Source organism: Convolutriloba macropyga, chromosome 14 (genome assembly GCF_964194025.1).
Source record: "Convolutriloba macropyga chromosome 14, txConMacr16.3, whole genome shotgun sequence".
NCBI classification, from domain to species: domain Eukaryota; kingdom Metazoa; phylum Xenacoelomorpha; order Acoela; family Convolutidae; genus Convolutriloba; species Convolutriloba macropyga.
In genome coordinates this window covers 19,830,335-19,850,844 of record NC_134481.1, presented here as the reverse complement: position 1 = coordinate 19,850,844, position 20,510 = coordinate 19,830,335, and the positions used below count along the sequence as shown (strand labels likewise).

Sequence of the window (20,510 nt, the reverse complement as noted above, 5' to 3'; positions counted from 1 at the left end):
TATTTTCGTAATTTTTGAATTTTTTTTGCTTTCATCGGTGCATCAATAGAATATGCATTTCGCCAGTTTGAACATATAGTTTTAATTTGTTAACATTTTGTTCAAATGATTGTGACTCTATACATTGTTTGAGAGAACAAAATAACAGTAAATTTGAAAAGAGTTTTCTTTTTCAAGAGAAACTCTAATTTGTCAAAGTGAAAAATTTTTCTACGATTTGCGCAAATTCTACATTGCTAATAAAATAACCTGATCATGACTACTGATGAAATTGGAAAAAACATCATCCAGGATGAGGTCAGACCAATTTGCACCAGATCGGTTGATATCGCAGACATTTGCCTCTGTTGCGACCTAACTCAATGGTCTAGAAAAAAATTGGTGGCCTTGTTTGCCAATGACAATTATTGTCCTTCTGGTCGGTCTGGCAATACCCAATTTGCAGTCCTTTTGGTCTGTCTAATACCCACATCCCAAACCTAGATGTCGAGTCATAACAGGAGCATGTCTTCTGCAAAGAAGTATAAATGTTTGTTGAATTGACCGATTTTGTAACAAACAGCCGATCTTTAGTAATCAACATCAATACGCAGATGATTAGATAATATTACTCTTTTGCTTTCTGAAACTGAAATTGAACTTCGATTCAATGAGTCTTTTCACTAAAATTAAAAGTAAATAGCTCCATTCTCACTTCTTGGCCAACGAAAGAAATGTTTTTTTTTTGTATTTCTATACATGCTTAAATCGGTCTCGGCATTGATCTGGCCTTGGCTCTACTGCTCTGGCCTATGCTGCAAAAAAGTTTCCAAAAATCAAAAACGACAATGTCCTTATTTGCGCTTGTATGTCTTGCTTGTACTTTCAGTTTCTAAATGGTTGCCTAACTTTCTTCTCAAATTTCAGTTTTTAACTTCGCCTTTCTGTTTGGCCAAGTTAGCTTGCGCTCTTCAAGTAATTGTTAAATGACACTGCTTGAAGTCCCTGAGAACTTCTGGCGTTTATCGAGAACCGCGACTTCTGCGGAGTCACTTAACCGTGCTTAAAACACGAAACGCGCACGTTTTAAAATGACGAAAGTCAACGAAATTCAACTTCTGGCTACCCGGACCATGCTCACAGTGAGTTTCAGCGCTGTATCATTGACTCTCAATTGTAACCATTACTGAACCAGTCAAATAGAAGTGTAAATACTTCTGCCAGTCTGCCCAGAGTCGATAAAGAAACATCCCAGTCTGTCTTTTTTCTTCGCAGCCTAATTTATATTATTGGTGAACACTGCACAGAACGTTTCACATCATCAGACTGTACATACAACGAACATAGCAAATTTTGAAATTTTCGAATAACTGGTGTCATGCATAAAATTTTTAAGATGGCGATACCCTGAACAGCCATTCTAGCTCTAACTAAACCATATTGGTGCGTTCAACTAAACCATATTGGTGCGTTCATCTAAACCATATATTGGTGCATCGGCTGAGGTCGGTGGCGGAGGTCGGAGATTGGTAGTGGAGGTCGGTAGCGGAGGTCGGAGGCGGAGGTCGGAGGTCGGTGGCGGAGGTCGGAGGCGGAGGTCGGAGGTCGGTAGCGGAGGTCGGTGGCGGAGGTCGGAGGCGGAGGTCGGAGGTCGGTAGCGGAGGTCGGAGGCGGAGGTCGGAGGTCGGTAGCGGAGGTCGGAGGCGGAGGTCGGAGGTCGGTAGCGGAGGTCGGAGGCGGAGGTAGGAGGTCGGTAGCGGAGGTCGGAGGTCGGTAGTGGAGGTCGGAGGCGGAGGTCGGAGGTTCTCTAGCGGAGGTCGGAGGCGGAGGTCGGAGGTCGGTAGCGGAGGTCGGAGGCGGAGGTCGGAGGTCTGAGGTCGGTAGTGGAGGTCGGAGGCGGAGGTCGGTAGCGGAGGTCGGAGGCGGAGGTCGGTAGCGGAGGGCGGAGGCCGGCGGAGGTCGGTGATGTAAAAATGGTCTCTGTGTGCTCTCGTAATACCAAAAAACGTTTGGCGGTAGCGGAGGTCGGTGGAGGTCGGTAGCGGAGGTCGGTGGAGGTCGGTAGCGGAGGTCGGTAGCGGAGGTCGGTAGCGGAGGTCGGTAGCGGAAGTCGGAGGCGGAGGTCGGTAGCGGAGGTCGGAGGCGGAGGTCGGAGGTCGTTGTGCGAGTCAGAATTAGTTGTGTAGAAGTAGAAGGTAGAAGTAGTAGTGCAAGCATCGGGCTTCGCCCGTGGGGTGTCAATCCCAGTGTTCATCAGTGTGTTTCCGTTTATCTTTTCCAGTGTCTGAATAGTAGACTCAATGGTAGACTCATATGTTGTGTATTTCAGATTTGATTGTTGCTTTACGTTTGATCCCTTTGTTTCCCTGAATTTGTTCTCCGTGAAGTACCCAAGTGAAATGGCCAGTGATATTAAGTTTGATTTTTGTTTCCAAGAAACTGTTAAACATGCGTGTGAAGTCGATTTGTTGCTTGCGATTGTAGATACGAAGACGAAAGATTGTCACGGGACAGTAAATCTGATAATGGTAGTACCATCAGCATCAGAAAAGGTGATCAGGAAACGAAAGAGGGTGACCAGAAATAGGAACGTGAATGTACAGAAAGTGTTTTTATGTGACCACTGCGACTACGAGTCGAATGCGAAGTACATGATTGACCGCCACATGAGACGAATCCATGAAGAGAGCGCAGAGAAGCATAAGTGTAAGTTATGTAACTTCACTTCAATGTACAACTACAGCATCAAAAGGCACGTTGCTAGAACCCACCAGAATGTTGAAATGTCCTCGGAATCCAGTAGTATCACGGTCAGAACTCAAAGGACGGTTATTCAGGAAACATCAAGTAGTTGCAACAGCGAAAGGGACAATGTTGGAAGGTCGTTGGAGATAGGGTCTGTAAACAGTTTTTGGGCGATGTAGTTTGAGTTTGACTGTTACCTTGTTTTAGTTATTTGTTTATTTATACTTGTTTTGTACTTTCTCTACTTTGTGTATTACTTCGTCTATGTTACTTGGATTACTTCACAGTAGACGACAACTCACTTAATTAACTCACTTAGTCTACTACATTGGGTCAATTGATATAGGCATCTGGGCTCCAAAAAGAGATGAGCAGTTCTACGCTGGAACAAGGAAACAAGCTCTTACGTGTATTTCGACACCGCCTTTACCTAAAGAGAACTAACTTGTAAATTAAAGTATTGATTTTCACAGCTAAAAGTGCCAATTACGATAACAACTCGGAAACTCTTGCTGTGATTAGTCCAAAAACGATTCGACATTTTGCTACTGCTAGAAATGAAATTTCAACTGCTTATTCTTTATTCTGTTCTTTATTCTTTATTCTCTATTCTTTATTCTTGTTTCTGATATCAGCGCGTTCAAATCTAACTCAGGAACCAGTCTCAGCAAGCGCACCTTTCATCCTATCTAACGTGCCATCTCAAATCATAGATTAGTGTTGCTGCTGTTGTCGTGTTGCCCTCAAACGTGCTGTATTTCTCTACTGGGCGTGCGTTAATTGTCCTGTGCTCTGATCTGTGAACTCAAATGAGGTTAAACTATGCTTTCCACAACCAAAGCGTGGCCGACCCAGAAATTCAGAGCCTCTTATGATACCTCCATTCATGAATTACACCTTTGTGCAAATTGCCGATATTAATACAAATAGATTGTCAAGTACCCAGCAAAATGAATTGTCGTTTCAAAGAGTAACTTTTATGTCAGTTTTTGGTGGGAATGTCGGATCGAATTCAATGTTAAATGAGTCCATGAACTCAACAGCTGCGGGTGATTTTTCGGCTGAAAATAGTTCGACCAATCAGGTTGCTTCATCGGTTAAAGACCTAGTAACGGCTAGGTGTGAATCAGACGATGATTTGAAACTATCTGTCATTAAAAACCGAATCAAGAGGACTGGGCGATTTTTGCAACAGAAACCGAAAGTTGATGACAACTTGTTTGGTTACACTTATGCGAAGCATATCTCTAATAGGGTCGAAAAGGACTACTCATTGTATTACAGAAAGGTACATTCTCAAAAGCCTCAGCGAGAGTTTCCAGACACGGTTGACACGATGACACTGATGACACGGTTGATACCACGACACTCACCTCAAACCAACATGAGCAGCAGCATAGACTAGAAGATAAAATTAACCAGAGCACCAGAACTGAATCGCCCGCAGCATCATTAGCAAGTAGTCGATCTAATTCTGCATTGATGAAGGAACTCTTAGTTGTTTCTGTAAATCTGATGCGTTAATTTTTTGAGCTATCATAATTGCTATAGTTCACTAAGTTGAGCTCACTAGTTTGACCTAGTCACGCGCTGAATTAATTCAAGCTTCCGCTGCTTCTTTTCCCCATTCGCATTCATTGAAACAACGCGTTATTTTATCGTTTGCTACACGTGGACACGCTGACGAACACGACAGCAGCGTTCCAGGTGTGTCCACCCGACATTCCAGGCCAGATGAGATTGGCCCACGTCCACTGTCGTCAGCAGTAGCACCTCCCACACCCGGCCAACAACACACCAGACCCCCCCAAAGGCGAAACGTATCTGATTGCTCAAATCTGATTAGAACTGATAGAGTGGGGTGTACGTGGGGGGTGAGGGGGGGTAACGGAGTTACGGTAACGTTTGCGCGGAGCGACGTGGTTTGGTTGGGGGGGGGAGGGGTGAGGGTCCTTGATGTTAAACGTTAGAAGGCAATTTGCCATCAATTATCAGAAAGCCCGCTCATGTTTCATTGCCCGGGTCCAGTTTTATTCCTTCGCTGGTATAGTCGATTCATTACAGAACAAATTTAATTACTCTGTTGATCTTTGATCTATTTCAGAGCTTTGTTGTTCGCTTCTATTTCAAAAGCAAAAGTCAAAGCCAGTTGAACATCTGACTTCCATCAATTATCATTATGTCGCAAAGCAGTCGAAAAGTTGTAATGGTTCAAGACCCGGCGGTCGACGAAGAATTGGCATACAACAATGAAAGTCGTCAAGCTATAATATATCAACCACGTGCTATGGAACCATTGGATGATATCGGTCAGCAGTTTGATAACAATAATGCGGGAAACAGCTCCAGTGTTGTAAGTTTGGTTCATATTATTATTGTTATTATTAGTATTATTTTTTATTATTATTAATATTATTATTATTATTATTATTGCCTATGTGTGTGTGCGTTTGTGTTTACGTGTGTGTGTATCTGTGTGTGTGTGCGTGTGTGTGTTTGCGTACGGGTGTGTGTGCGTGTGTGTGTTGGCGTGTGTGTGTTTGTGTGCGGTGTGTGCGCGGTGTGTATGTATGTGTGTTTATGTGTGTGTATATGTGGTGTTTGTGTTTGTGTGCGTTCGTGCCTGCGTGCGTGATTGGGTGTTTGTGTTTATATTCGTGTGTGTGTGTGTGTGTGTGTGTGTGGGTGGGTGGGTGGGTGGGTGTGGTGTTTGTGATGTGTGTATGTGTGTGTGTGTGTGTGTGAAATCGGTGACCGCTGAATCCGTTGCTTTATTATATTGCCACTGTAATGATAGAAATTTATCGTCTTCGTTAGTTTGAGAGAACTAGGTAAGCCTACTTCGCGCGCAGAAATATCTACCTATCGATAGATAGATAGATAGATAGATAGATAGCTAGATAGATAGATAGATAGATAGATAGATAGATAGATAGATAGATAGATAGATAGATAGATAGATAGATAGATAGATAGATAGATAGATAGATAGATAGATAGATAGATAGATAGATAGATAGATAGATAGATAGATAGATAGATAGATAGATAGATAGATAGATAGATAGATAGATAGATAGATAGATAGATAGATAGATAGATAGATAGATAGATAGATAGATAGATAGATAGATAGATAGATAGATAGATAGATAGATAGATAGATAGATAGATAGATAGATAGATAGATAGATAGATAGAGAGATAGATAGATAGATAGATAGATAGATAGATAGATAGATAGATAGATAGGTAGCCGCGAAGCGATAGCGGCTATTATTGGGGATATTGTGGTTTTTAAAATTCGGTGAGTCGTATCATCTGACTTTTCGGAATTGACTTTTATTAACTTCAAGGATTCCTACTGCTTTGCAGTAAAATTTGTGTGCATGGCGTCATTTCGGCTTTTTGGTCAATTGCGTGCCTTACGTCACTAAAAAAATGACTACTGAACTCTGTGAACATTTACTAGTTGTAGATAAAAAGTGCACATCTAAGTAGGGCCAAGCTTATAAGCCCTAATTCCTGAGTATTAGTCCTAAAGCGGTTTCAGCACGATTAAAACGAGGCCCTTATAGCCGAGCTGGCAAAGTTTTTGGTTATTTTTGTAAATAAAAATATTACTCTTGACGAGTTTTGAAGCAATAGTTTTAGTCTGATGATAGCATCCTATACGGAATAAACTGCTAACGTCCTTTTTATAGGATGGAAAGACTAGATTGCCACCACGTACGAACCGTGGTTTGGGTGTTACTGAGAGGAAATCTAAGGAAAACGCCTTAAAGATAACGAAAGATCAACTTAAGAAGGTCCACTGGCTCATATTGTTTGAAGATAACACCTGCAGCGTGGTCAGCGCTCTTGGGGATTCTGTTTGTCTTGATTTATCCGAACGTTTACATATAAAAGTGAGTACGTGTTTTCTATTTTTCTTTATAAATATTTTTAAAAAAAGAAACAAATGTTCTATCGAGTGGAAAGCGTTTTATTATGAAATTTTATTGATCAGAAACGTTTTTGAATTTAAGTTTTTTGGAAAATAATAACAACCGCAAATAAGACATGAGTTTAGCAAGGCGAATTCATAAACGTTAAATGGTCAAGAAAAAATCCACGCACAAAATCCTACATTTGGACAGCGGAGGTGCTAACGGTAGGAGGCGAGGAGTTTTGCAATGAATGGGAAGCAAATACACTTATTAAAATAACCGATACGAACGGAAATAGCAGCTTTGCACGCTATATCCCTGAACGAGACCCAAATATGACAGTTTACGACGATGTTAACCAAATTTTGCTTAACGAACATTGTGGGTCACAAGGAGTAAGACGAAAGTTAGATGTAGGCCAATCGTGTTCTCAGAGCTCAAGCAAAGAAGAGCAACTAATCATGGATGCATACGCAACTGAGGGGCAAGCAGAATCACAGACTGTGCCTGTTAAAGTCTTAGACCCGGAAGAGGTATCAAAAACTTTCAGCGAGTTGCAGTATGAGCCTAATGGAACTGACAAACCTAACTGCAGCGCAATAGGCGACGAACCCGCAGACAAGTGCAAAGAACAAGAAAAGAAACTTCTTTCCTCTACACCAGGGGTGAATAAGAAACTCAAGCTGAAACGGAGCAAAGCAATCAACCCGGATGAGATTTCTGAGACAAAGATTCGCAGAGTTGATCGTGAAGCCTCCGATGCTATGAAGACTGCAGCAGACAAAATTATGGAAGCTGCGACACTCATAGTAAATTGTATGACTGAGCTCAGACCTGAACTGAAATCACTTTCGAACAGGAATTACAGGGAGATTCAAATGTCTACCAACGCTATTAAGCAACTTGTAAGTAAAGAGTAGAGAATTTAGTAAACATTAGGAGCAATGGTTTTAAAACGCAAAAATTTAAATGAGCAAATAAAAAACATAATATAAAAAACGAGAAAATATTGAAGTTGCCGAGAATTTTTGAAAGAGTTATTTTTTGAATGTAAATACAAAGGAGCGAAATGATCCTATTTTTAAGCAAACTTTTTCTAGACTACCGAAGTGTCCAAACTGGGTGTTCTCCTCCCAGTGGCCAAAAGCTTTCCGGAAAGAGATGAGGCCTTGCTTCTCATTACAAAGGGCCCAGGAGAAGGTACCGATTTGGCAAAAACTGGTGGAGCAACGCCTCAATTGGTCGGAAGGAACGCTTGCAAACGGTTGTGGACTGTTGAGGAAATAAAGCAACATATGTTGTCTCCAAAGATAAAGCAAAAACAGGGTGTAGTCTCCAGGACTGATTTTTCACCGACAAGAAAGACTCTTTTCAAAGGTTTGTGAGGTCTTATAGTTTTTAATTTGTTTTTTTTTTAAATGGCAGAGTTCTTGCGGTTTTAAATTTTTTGCAAGAGCCAAAGAAAACAATTTACAGATCTTAGAAAACTGGTCCGTTTTTCAAATAGTAAATGCAATTGATCAATTTTTGCTGTTTTTTTCACTTCAGATCTCTTTCGACTTAAGTACGAGGATCAGTGGCTCCACTCTTACGAGCTAGCAAAAGCAAGCCTAAATAACCGCGCAAATGAGATCCGGTCTGGCGAACGCAAGAGCAACGAACCAAAGGAAGATGGTATGAGATCGGCGCCGGGACCAAGTCAAACAAGATTGACGGAAACAGTCAACGCTGAACTTCGGAAGAGCTATGACTAGTAACTGTTCTCTGAAAGTGGTGTTCATTAACCGAATCTCCAGAAAAACAATATCTCTGGTGGACATTTACATTTTCTTAACTGTATGTGCTTTTTAAAATGCGCTTCGTTGCTCAATTTTTCTTGAGTTTATATGGATTAAATTTATCTGTTTCTTTTCAAGGCATCTTCTTTGAATAACTTTCTCGTTCTTTTGATTAGTTGCTCTCCGGCTTTCCGATTTGATAAATTGACGTTTTTGTTTACTCTTTTTTTCAAAAAATTTTCGGATACATGAAAACAAAGGTTTTTCAAATTTTCCCTATTTCTAGAGATAATGCTGCCTAAAAAACTTGAATGGTCAGTGCTTGCTCAATGCAATTATTTTGCCGTAGAGAAATTTGTTCAGACACCTGATAGACCTGCAATGGCGCCTATTCAACCTTTAAGAGAATGTATTTTCCTGCGAAAAATTAAGAGTGACTTGAAATGGAAAGAGACGTTTGAAATCCTGTGTCAATCGTACAAAGATCTGGCACCTACGTTTGCAATTGAGCATGACAACTTTGGAGGCTACCGACTAGTTTATAGAGGAAAAAGTGTTGTTCACCCGCCCGAGATTTTCAAACGGAAACCTTCAGGTTTTGTAGCCCCAGTTCCATTTGGTGCGGTGACAAATCTATCAGTTATGTCCTCTGAACGCACAGGACAGCAATTACTTTTACTTGGTCCCATTCGTTTTGTGAACTCCAATTCTGAGCCCAATTGTGAGTATGATTTTTCGAGTGATTCAGGAATAGTGCAATTGAGGATCAAGAAAAAAATTTACCCAGGGGACGAAAATTTCGTTAAGTATGGTCCCGAATTTTTCGAAGAAAACGAGTGTCTCTGCTGCACTTGCCGTTTAAAGGAAAGAAGAAATGCAGAATGCGATTGTATTTTTGAATTTTTACTGCAAAATTTGCTCGATGATCTTGCAAACGAGGTGTTAGTTGATTTAGAGGGAGAACAATAATCTTCACACTGTTCGCCTTGTCCACCAATAAAGCAAAAACTTAGAGGTCGTAAATTAATAGAAAAAGTCAATGAATTACCAAGCAGTCCGTTAAGCATTTATGATTCACCCGAACTACCTAACCTATCAGCCAACATTCAGACGGTAGGAAACGACTTTGAGTCGGAACAGACGACAGAAAGCAGTATCTCTCAATTAGAAACAACAAGCTCCGAACGAACGTCACTTGATTCCCATGCTGCTGCGGAGAACGTGTTTGACTCGCCACGAGAAAACTTTACTCCATCTTCGGAAAATTCTCTTTCTGACAAACCTTCTGTGTCCGATCGGGTTATTTCTCCTGAAATTAATGCTGCTGTTTCCGGTCGAGGTATTTCCCCCGAAACTAATGCTTCTGTGTCCGATCCGGATATTTCACCTGAAATAAATAATATAACTGCCCAAAAAAATTCCGCTCGGTTGTTTGAGGGTAGCACAATTTGCGTCGATGATGTCACTGTTCTAATGAATGCCTTTTGTTCTCGCTTTAGTCTTTCCGACGAATGCTCAACTAAAATGCATGCGCTCATAAAGGCGTTTCTTCCACAAGGAAACAATTTTCCCACCAGCTATTCGCAAATTCGTAGAGCAAAAAAACTTTTTGAAGAGGACGTGCGTTTCCTGAAAAAGTCACCAAGACAAAGTCTTTGTGTAACTGGTTTCCGGTTTGAATTAAGAGACATTGTCCAAAGAAATTTTAATGATATAATTGAATACAGTGATCAACGGAAAGAAAGCCCACACCTAGATTGTAACACATTTGTTTGCCCTCCTGTGGATTTAAATGACGACAGGAAAGTCTTTATTAACCTGCTATTGTTCTCTGACGGCGTCAACATCAAAAAGTCGACACTGCGGAAGGAGTTGTGGCCAGTTTGGTTTCAAGTTGCAGATCTGCCGCCCAGGAAAAAGATGAGTCGTCAAAATATTGTTTTGGGTGCCCTGTTTAACGGTAATACTACTCCCAATTGGAATGAACTCGTTCCAATCATAAACTCTGAGTTGTTATCAGGTGTTAATTTCAAACATAACGGAGTTTCCTTCCAAGCTTTTTTCTCAATCAAGCTTCTTATTGCAGACTTGGGCGCAAAAAGCCATATGCTCAATATGTTCAAGTTTAACGGTTTCTACGGGTGTCATTACTGCACGGCACCTGGCAAGACAATTGGTAAGACACATGCGTATTATCCGTTTGCTCAAATCGGAAAAATACGCGAACCGGATATAAACAACGTTTTCGTTAAATACGCAGAATTAGTTCCAGTTGATGAATTGATTAACGTAGCTGGCGTAAAGGGCGAAAGTGCTTTCTCCTCAGTTATTAATAATTTACCCCTAGCAGCGCCTATCGATTATATGCACTGTGTTTTGTTAGGGGTTTTTCCCGAAGCTCTGAAATTATGCTACAGAGCCCTGTCATCTGATGATAAAGTTAAAGTCAATTTAGTTCTATCGAACTTGAATTGTCCACGCAAAATGGTAGCCTACTCTAAAAAGATTCGACCACTTGATGAAATGGCTCAGTTCAAAGCCAATGAATATTTCAATTGATTGTTTTACATCAGCCCTCTCTTTTTTTCAAATCGGATACCTGAAACGTTGTACAATCATCTCGTCAATTTGGTTTTTGGCGTAAGAATTTTGTTCGAATCTAGCAAAGACACAAACACCGCTGCAGCTCAGAAACTCCTGCTACGCTTCTGCGAAGATATTGTTTCGATTCACGATGGCAACGAACGCGTCGAAACTATTAACGTACACTGTTTAAAACATCTCGTTGACCAAGTGAGACGTTTTGAACCGCTTTATTGTTATTCAGCGATGTCTTTCGAAGCTGCAAATCGAACCCTAGGTGACGTCTTCACAGGATCACAAAATGATTGCGAGATCATATGTCGTAGAATTCTACAGAGGCATAAATTTGCTAGCGCACAAATTCAAGACCCAAAACTGAGAGAAATTTTCAGTAATTTGACAGGAAACGTTTACATTGATAATGCTAGTTACTGCGATGAGTTCATTTATACAAGTGCTGTCAAGCTTGGAAAATCCCTTTACGCTGAAGCTGAGTTTTTTAACCATCATTATTTTCAAAACACCTACTTCGACTCCCCGGCATACGCAAGATCAAAACATACAAACTGTTTTGTGTCTTTTATCGAGAACACCGATGAAGTTTTTGGTCAAATCCAGTATTTCTTTACGCAACCTGGGCCACCTTTCTTCATCGAGGTACAGGCTGAAATCAAAATTCTTCGAACTTTGCGTGAGATTGGACGAGTGAAAGACTTCTTTTTTCAGGTAGAGAAAACAAATATTCTAAAGTCTGTTCCTGCACGTCTCATGAAGAAAGTGTTTCTATTTACCGACCTTACGGATGACAAACAGTGCGTATTGGGCAGAAAAATTATTGCAAGATTGTGCTCAAATTTTGAGCATTCATGAGAAGAAAAAACGTTAAAAACACCTTATTTCATTTCTTCGAAATCCCATCAAGCTACAGAGCCTATTCTGTGTCTAATTAGTGCCAATTTGTCTTATATTTTCATGCATCAAGCTACTTTGCTTGTTTTGCAAATTTGTCACTCTTGCCTTCCTTCGAAATTAATTTTGCATCAAACTAAAGAGCTTATTTTATTTCAAAGTTTTGTCGCCCAATTTAGAAGTAAGGCTTGCATTAAGCTACTGAGCTTGCTTTGCAAATCAGTCATTTCTTTCCTTATTTTTTTAAAAGCCGCATCAAGCTACTGAGCTTGTTCTGCGTAGAATTGGTGCCACTTTTTTTATTAATTTTAATGCATCAAGCTACTGAGCTTGTTTTGCAAACTTGTTACTCTTGCCTTCCTTCGAAACTAAATTTGCATCAAACTAAAGAGCTTATTTTATTTCAAAGTTTTGTCGCCCAATTTAGAAGTAAGGCTTGCATTAAGCTACTGAGCTTGCTTTGCAAATCAGTCATTTCTTTCCTTATTTTTTTAAAAGCCGCATCAAGCTACTGAGCTTGTTCTGCGTAGAATTAGTGCCATTTTTTTTATTTATTTTAATGCATCAAGCTACTGAGCTTGTTTTGCAAACTTGTCACTCTTGCCTTCTTTCGAAATTAATTTGCAACAAACTAAAGAGCTTGTTTTAATTCAAAGTTTTGTCGCCCAATTTAGAAGTAAGACTTGCATCAAGCTACTGAGCTTGCTTTGCAAACCAGTCATTTCTTTCCTTATTTTTTTAAAAGCCGCATCAAGCTACTGAGCTTGTTCTGCGTAGAATTAGTGCCATTTTTTATTTTTTTTTAATGCATCAAGCTACTAAGCTTGTTTTGCAAACTTGTCACTCTTGCCTTCCTTCGAAATTAATTTTGCATCAAACTAAAGAGCTTATTTTAATTCAAAGTTTTGTCGCCCAATTTAGAAGTAAGACTTGCATCAAGCTACTGAGCTTGCTTTGCAAATCAGTCATTTCTTTACTTATTTTTTGTAGAAGCCGCATCAAGCTACTGAGCTTGTTCTGCGTAGAATTAGTGCCATTTTTTTATTTATTTTAATGCATCAAGCTACTGAGCTTGTTTTGCAAACTTGTCACTCTTGCCTTCCTTCGAAACTAAAATTGCATCAAACTAAAGAGCTTATTTTAATTCAAAGTCTTGTCGCCCAATTTAGAAGTAAGACTTGCATCAAGCTACTGTGCTTGCTTTGCAAATCAGTCATTTCTTTCCTTTTTTTTTTAAAAGTCGCATCAAGCTACTGAGCTTGTTCTGCGTAGAATTAGTGCCATTTTTTTTATTTATTTTAATGCATCAAGCTACTGAGCTTGTTTTGCAAACCTGTCACTCTTGTCTTCCTTCGAAATTAATTTGCAACAAACTAAAGAGCTTGTTTTAATTCAAAGTTTTGTCGCCCACTTTAGAAGTAAGACTTGCATCAAGCTAATGAGCTTGCTTTGCAAATCAGTCATTTCTTTCCTTATTTTTTTAAAAGTCGCATCAAGCTACTGAGCTTGTTCTGCGTAGAATTAGTGCCATTTTTTTATTTATTTTAATGCATCAAGCTACTGAGCTTGTTTTGCAAACTTGTCACTCTTGCCTTCCTTCGAAACTAAGTTTGCATCAAACTAAAGAGCTTATTTTAATTCAAAGTTTTGTCGCCCAATTTAGAAGTAAGACTTGCATCAAGCTACTGAGCTTGCTTAGCAAATCAGTCATTTCTTTCCTTATTTTTTTAAAAGCCGCATCAAGCTACTGAATTTGTTCTGCGTAGAATTACTGCCATTTTTTTATTTATTTTAATGTATCAAGCTACTGAGTTTGTCTTGCAAACTTGTCACTCTTGCCTTCCTTCGAAACTAACTTTGCATCAAACTAAAGAGCTTATTTTAATTCAAAGTTTTGTCGCCCAATTTAGAAGAAAGACTTGCATCAAGCTACTTAGCTTGCTTTGCAAATCAGTCATTTATTTCCTCATTTTTTTAAAAGTCGCATCAAGCTACTGAGCTTGTTCTGCGTAGAATTAGTGCCATTTTTTTATTTATTTTAATGCATCAAGCTACTGAGCTTGTTTTGCAAACTTGTCACTCTTGCCTTCCTTCGAAACTAAATTTGCATCAAACTAAAGAGCTTTTTTTAATTCAAAGTTTTGTCGCCCAATTTAGAAGTAAGACTTGCATCAAGCTACTGAGCTTGCCTTGCAAATCAGTCATTTCTTTCCTTACTTTTTTAAGAGTCGCATCAAGCTACTAAGCTTGTTCTGCGTAGAATTAGTGCCATTTTTTTATTTATTTTAATGCATCAAGCTGCTGAGCTTGTTTTGCATACTTGTCAAAATGAAAATTGCATCAAACTAAATAGCTTGTTTTAATTAACAGTTTTGTCGCCCAATTTAGAAATGAGACCTGCATCAAGCTACTAAGCTTGCTTTGCAAATCAGTCATTTCTTTGCCCCTTTTTTATTTTTAAAGTCGCGTCAAACTACTGAGCCTGTTCTGCGTCAATTTAGTGCCGATTCTTTCATTTTTGTAAAATGCATCTAGCTTGTGAGCTTTTTTGAAAATCAGTCGTTTCTTCCCTATTTTTTATGTTTATAGTCGCATCAAGCTACTGAGCCCGTTTCGCGTCAAATTAGTACCGATTTTTTGTTTTCTTTAAAATGCATCAAGCTACTGAGCTTGTTTTGCAAATCAGTCACTTCTTCCTTATTTTTTTAAACGTCGCATCTAGCTACTGAGCCTGTTTTGCGTCAAATTAGTACCGGTTCTTTCTTTTCTTCAAAATGCATCAAGCTACTGAGCTTGTTTTTGGAAATCAGTCATTTCTTTGCCTAATTTTTTATATTAAAAGTCGCATCAAGCTACTGAGCTTGTTCTGCGTAGAATTAGTGCCATTTTTTTATTTATTTTAATGCATCAAGCTACTGAGCTTGTTTTGCAAACTTGTCACTCTTGCCTTCCTTCGAAACTAAGTTTGCATCAAACTAAAGAGCTTATTTTAATTCAAAGTTTTGTCGCCCAATTTAGAAGTAAGACTTGCATCAAGCTACTGAGCTTGCCTTGCAAATCAGTCATTTCTTTCCTTACTTTATTAAAAGTCGCATCAAGCTACTGAGCTTGTTCTGCGTAGAATTAGTGCCATTTTTTTATTTATTTTAATGCATCAAGCTGCTGAGCTTGTTTTGCATACTTGTCAAAATGAAAATTGCATCAAACTAAATAGCTTGTTTTAATTAACAGTTTTGTCGCCCAATTTAGAAATGAGACCTGCATCAAGCTACTAAGCTTGCTTTGCAAATCAGTCATTTCTTTGCCCCTTTTTTATTTTTAAAGTCGCGTCAAACTACTGAGCCTGTTCTGCGTCAATTTAGTGCCGATTCTTTCATTTTTGTAAAATGCATCTAGCTTGTGAGCTTTTTTGAAAATCAGTCGTTTCTTCCCTATTTTTTATGTTTATAGTCGCATCAAGCTACTGAGCCCGTTTCGCGTCAAATTAGTACCGATTTTTTGTTTTCTTTAAAATGCATCAAGCTACTGAGCTTGTTTTGCAAATCAGTCACTTCTTCCTTATTTTTTTAAACGTCGCATCTAGCTACTGAGCCTGTTTTGCGTCAAATTAGTACCGGTTCTTTCTTTTCTTCAAAATGCATCAAGCTACTGAGCTTGTTTTTGGAAATCAGTCATTTCTTTGCCTAATTTTTTATATTAAAAGTCGCATCAAGCTACTGAGCTTGTTCTGCGTCAAATTAATATCATTTTTTTAAATATCTTTTTATGCATCAAACTAATGAGCTTGTTTTGCAAATCCGTAATTTCGCTGCCAACAAACGGGAGGTTGTTGGATAAATGCCGTTTTCTTTTTTCTTTTGATACGTTTTTAAGATCTATTCTATCCGCTCCCAGCTTAGTGAGCACAAAACTTTTATGAACCTCAGGCGCACGTGCTATTTTTTTACGAAGTACAGTTCTATATAACAACGTATAACTGGGGGTCATAGAAAACAGGCTTAATCATGGAAAATGTTGCCTAGATCTTGCCATGTTATATATACGAACTTGCAAGATCTCTGCATGGTTGTCAAGAAACAGGATCTTGGTAAGCTTTCCAAGAAAGATTAACATGACATGGCAAGCCGTACCAAGTACTAAAAACTCAAAAGCACCCAAAAATATGAATTAGCACAAAATCATAAGATTAAACATGAATTGTCAAGTTTTATCAAGAACTAGCAAAAAATATCAAGAATGTTGGAATATATCATCAAAAACCATTTTTTGTGGGTTTGAATGCTATTTCTGTTGGTATATGACTAGAAGAAACGGATTCGAGAAAACAAGGACAAAAAAAGTTGGTTTAAATGCGAAAAATCTTGAAAAGAGCAACTTAAAAATATATTGTACAGGAAAAGAGCAATCACAAAACTATGGTTACTTATTACGCCTCTCAATTTTAGTGAAAATTTTTTTGCCATGTTTAACTATAATCTTGGCAAGTTTCATCAACAGATTTGCTTGATACAGCTTGATAAGATCATGGCATGGTCTTACCAAGAATTTTTGTCCTATTAAGATCTTAGTCAGAATATCCGTCTTTTGTGAAGACTGTCAAGAATTTGCATTTATTGGCAAGGTATATCAAATTTTGTTTCACCGGGTACTCATATTTTTGGCACCATTGAAATCACATCCAGTTTAGCGCTCTGATCTGATCGCATAGTATTAAGATACACTAATACAAGAAATGCTGAAATTTTGTATATTGAGCACAGCCGGCTTGTTGAAGACAAAGAACTACTTATATAGTTATTTCCTATTGCATGATATCTCATCAGTCCAAGAAAGATCAAACAAATTATACAAAAATTATAAAAACGCTTAATATGCCTCCATTGAGCACTATAAATTGAACAATACAAAAATAAAACTTCAAACAAAAATTATTGATGTCAGGGACTATGACTATGACAAAGAAGATCGGTAGTGTGCGCTCGCACATAATTTCCTGACCACGCTCGGCCAAGTTTTCCATTTAAATGACCACAAAATGAGAAAGAGACAGAAAACTTGCGAAATTTTTTATGTTGTTCAAAACTGTTTGGTCTATGCATATAAAAAATCACTTTAAGCTCAAACCACTATAAGATTAAAAAAATTTCATGAGAAGGCTGATGATGCCGGCCATTAGGGAGACTAGGAGAAAGATCAAGCAGCAAAATGTTCTAATAGATAGATAGATAGATAGATAGATAGATAGATAGATTAGATAGATAGATAGATAGATAGATAGATAGATAGATAGACAGATAGATAGATAGATAGATAGATAGATAGATAGATAGATAGATAGATAGATAGATAGATAGATAGATAGATAGATAGATAGATAGATAGATAGATAGATAGATAGATAGATAGATAGATAGATAGATAGATAGATAGATAGATAGATAGATAGATAGATAGATAGATAGATAGATAGATAGATAGATAGATAGATAGATAGATAGATAGATAGATAGATAGATAGATAGATAGATAGATAGATAGATAGATAGATAGATAGATAGATAGATAGATAGATAGATAGATAGATAGACATATAGATATGTAGATATATAGATAGATAGATAGATAGATAGATAGATAGATAGATAGATAGATAGATAGCTATGTTTGTCTTTTCTATCTGCCAATTATGTTTGCTTTTTCAATCTAAAAACTTATCATAATGAAAAGTCCTCTGAATTTTCAAAATATTTTTCCCCATTTTTTGTTTTTCCCCAGATCCGATGTCTGATAATTGGCGATTCAAACCTCAGAGATGCCCAACCACATCTTGAACGGGATCCCCTATTAGCAGCATATTGGTAAAACATATGCTATTTTATTTTCATCAGCGTAACTACTTTAATTTCATCAATGTAACTATTAACTTTTTTTGCAGTTCGGTCTATGACGGCAAAGGAGGGCGCCGCTGTCATGATCTGATGAGTCTTGTAGCACAAACGAGAGGCTACACACATGCTTTTGTTATTGATGGTGATAACGATGTCAAAAACTTGAATGTTAATCTAATTTGCCAGAAGTTTAAAGAGTTTAGTCGGAGTGTGTGGCCAACTAAAGTAAAATTTGCCGGCCATATGAGACGGAAAGATCTGCCCGTCCATCTAGTTGCTTACAATAATATGTTTTTGCGTAACAAGTTGGGCCCCCAATTAAAAAGTAGTAGGCTTATAAGACGAGAAGACTTTGACGACAATTGTAAGTTCCATTTCGATAAATTTGGAGAGGGCTATCGGCATATGGGTGCACTTATACTGTCGGTGCAACGTGAATTCTGCGAATAATCTGTGAATTCTGCGTTTCCAGCTTAATATTATGAGGCTTAATATTTCCGTCTTAATACGTGAATTCTGCGAATAATCTGTGAATTCTGCGTTTCCGGCTTAATATTATGAGGCGTCGTCCTCATCCTGCTCTGAATTGAATATTCAAATCAATTCATGATTCAAATTATTCTTTTGTTCTCATGTGGTTTAATATTAACTTGTCCCCTTTTACAGGTTTTAGTTTTCGCTGCTTCTCTCCCTTTTATGCTTCAGATCAATGAGATTTCAGTAGTTCTTTATTCTTCCGGCCATTGTGTACAATCTGACGTTCAAGAATTTTCCTGACACGCTGTGCCCTTTGGGGGGGTCTGGTGTGTTGTTGGCCGGGTGTGGGAAGTGCTACTGCTGACGAAGGTGGACGTGGGCCGACCTCGTCTGGCCTGGAATGTCAGATGGAAACACCTGGAACGTGGCTGTCGTGTTCGTCAGCGTGTCCACGTGTAGCAAACGATATCACGAGGTCAAATTACGTGTTTCAAACAGCAATTATTCCCAATGTTGGCAGGAGATCAGAGTACAGAACAGAACACCTATAAACTGAACAGAACACCTATAAACAGAACGGAACACCTATAAACAGAACAGAACACCTATAAACAGACATTTATTTATTATTTCCTTGATTAATTGTTCTTTTCCGTTATTAAATGTTTTATTTATATTTATTTCATTTTAGTTCAAAGTAATGCATGTGTTTTGAGTTTTTCAATAGTTTACATCGGGCATGAAACGCCTGATTTAGGAATTCAGATAAGGGATCTTAATTGTTTGGACAATTTAAGATGAGGGACAACCATTGATCGAGAAATGGCGGGTAATTAGCCTGCTCAGATAGAGATAAGAGAAATGGCGGGTAATTAGCCTGCTCAGATAGAGAAATGGCGGGTAATTAGCCTGCTCAGATAGAGTGAATACGGATAATTAGCAATGCTCAGCTTGAGGACATTCGGTTAGTGAAGCTTCACAGAGAACGCTAATAATAACAAAATAATGCGTAGGATGAATCACTATAATTTTCTCTGCAGAACATGCTGTAAATTGCAAAGTGGGACATGTTCAGAAAGCTGGCCTGGCTAAAATCCAGGCTGTAAAAATTAATGTTCCAGCTCTGATTTTAACTGACTAACAGATCCGGGTAAGCAGCAACTTCTGGCACTTCAGACTTTCGGCACTTTAAATGTGCACGTGAGTGTTTTAAACGATTATAAATATTTTTTAGGACTTGCATCAAATTTCTTTCGCAAGCTGCGATTTACAATAAGCTTAACAAAGTATAGTTGTGGTTTCCTTGCATTGTAGTAACTCATTTTTTCTGTTATGATTGCATATAATGGCTCTTTTTAAGCTTTTGTTTAACATTTATTTCAATTTTTAGTTATTTTTAGTTTCCAGACACCTAAATAGACATTCTTCACCTATGAAAAAAGAGGGAAACTAATATGACAAAAGGCGTAAGGTGCTTGACCGTGTTGCGTTAATTGAGTTAATAATGCACCCCCCTCTATTAGTGTGCTATCTAAAAAGCACAAAAAACTTGCAATTACAAATAAACTGGCCTATTTGGACTACAAGTACTGAGTTATCAAAGTTACTAATTTGACTCCTCTGAGACATGCTATTCAAAATTCTCAACTCCAAAATGCAAAAAAAGTGAAGTTCTTGTTGTAGTGTGTACTCTACCCTAGTCTAGACCTGGAATTTATGAAAGTTTACACCTGGTTTAGTCTAGGGTATTAAAGAGGAGCGTATTTTTCAGATGATGTGGTTCAACACTGCACTGATAGGCTGTGGGTCTGGTACTTGCAATGGTAACACTATAGTCACCTGTCATTATGTCCCCAGAGGAAACTACCCCACTCCAATGTTTGGATTGACAAACTACAACCAGCTCATTGCCAGTGGGGAGGTCATGCCGCGGTGTTCATCCGGCGCAACAACTGGGTAAGTGGCAGTACGTTCTGCGTCCCCCAATTCAAGAGCACGTGCCATCACACAGTAAATCATTATGTAAAACTATGGCACGTGCATCTGGGGGGTGCAAATAATATGTGCTCACTAAGCTGGGGGGGGGGGGCTCCGGATAAGTTACGTCGCATGAGCTGAAAATTCTGATCACGTGTTCAGTATATAGGTTGTGTGTGACATAACGTATACTGGACACGTGATCGGCACGCCAGTCTCAGTGACTTCAGGCAGAAAGCTTTGCA

General features: G+C 38.6%; 1 protein-coding gene across 1 annotated transcript in view; it reads left to right on the top strand.

Annotated features, from left to right (window-relative positions):
- Nucleotides 1-20,248, top strand: part of LOC142352877 (uncharacterized) — a 36,432-nt gene extending 16,184 nt beyond the window's left edge. The window contains exon 5 of the mRNA XM_075405033.1: nt 20,060-20,248. Within this exon, the coding sequence (XP_075261148.1) occupies nt 20,060-20,248 (189 nt within the window). The remainder of the gene's footprint in view (nt 1-20,059) is intronic.
- Nucleotides 20,249-20,510: the final 262 nt, after the last annotated feature.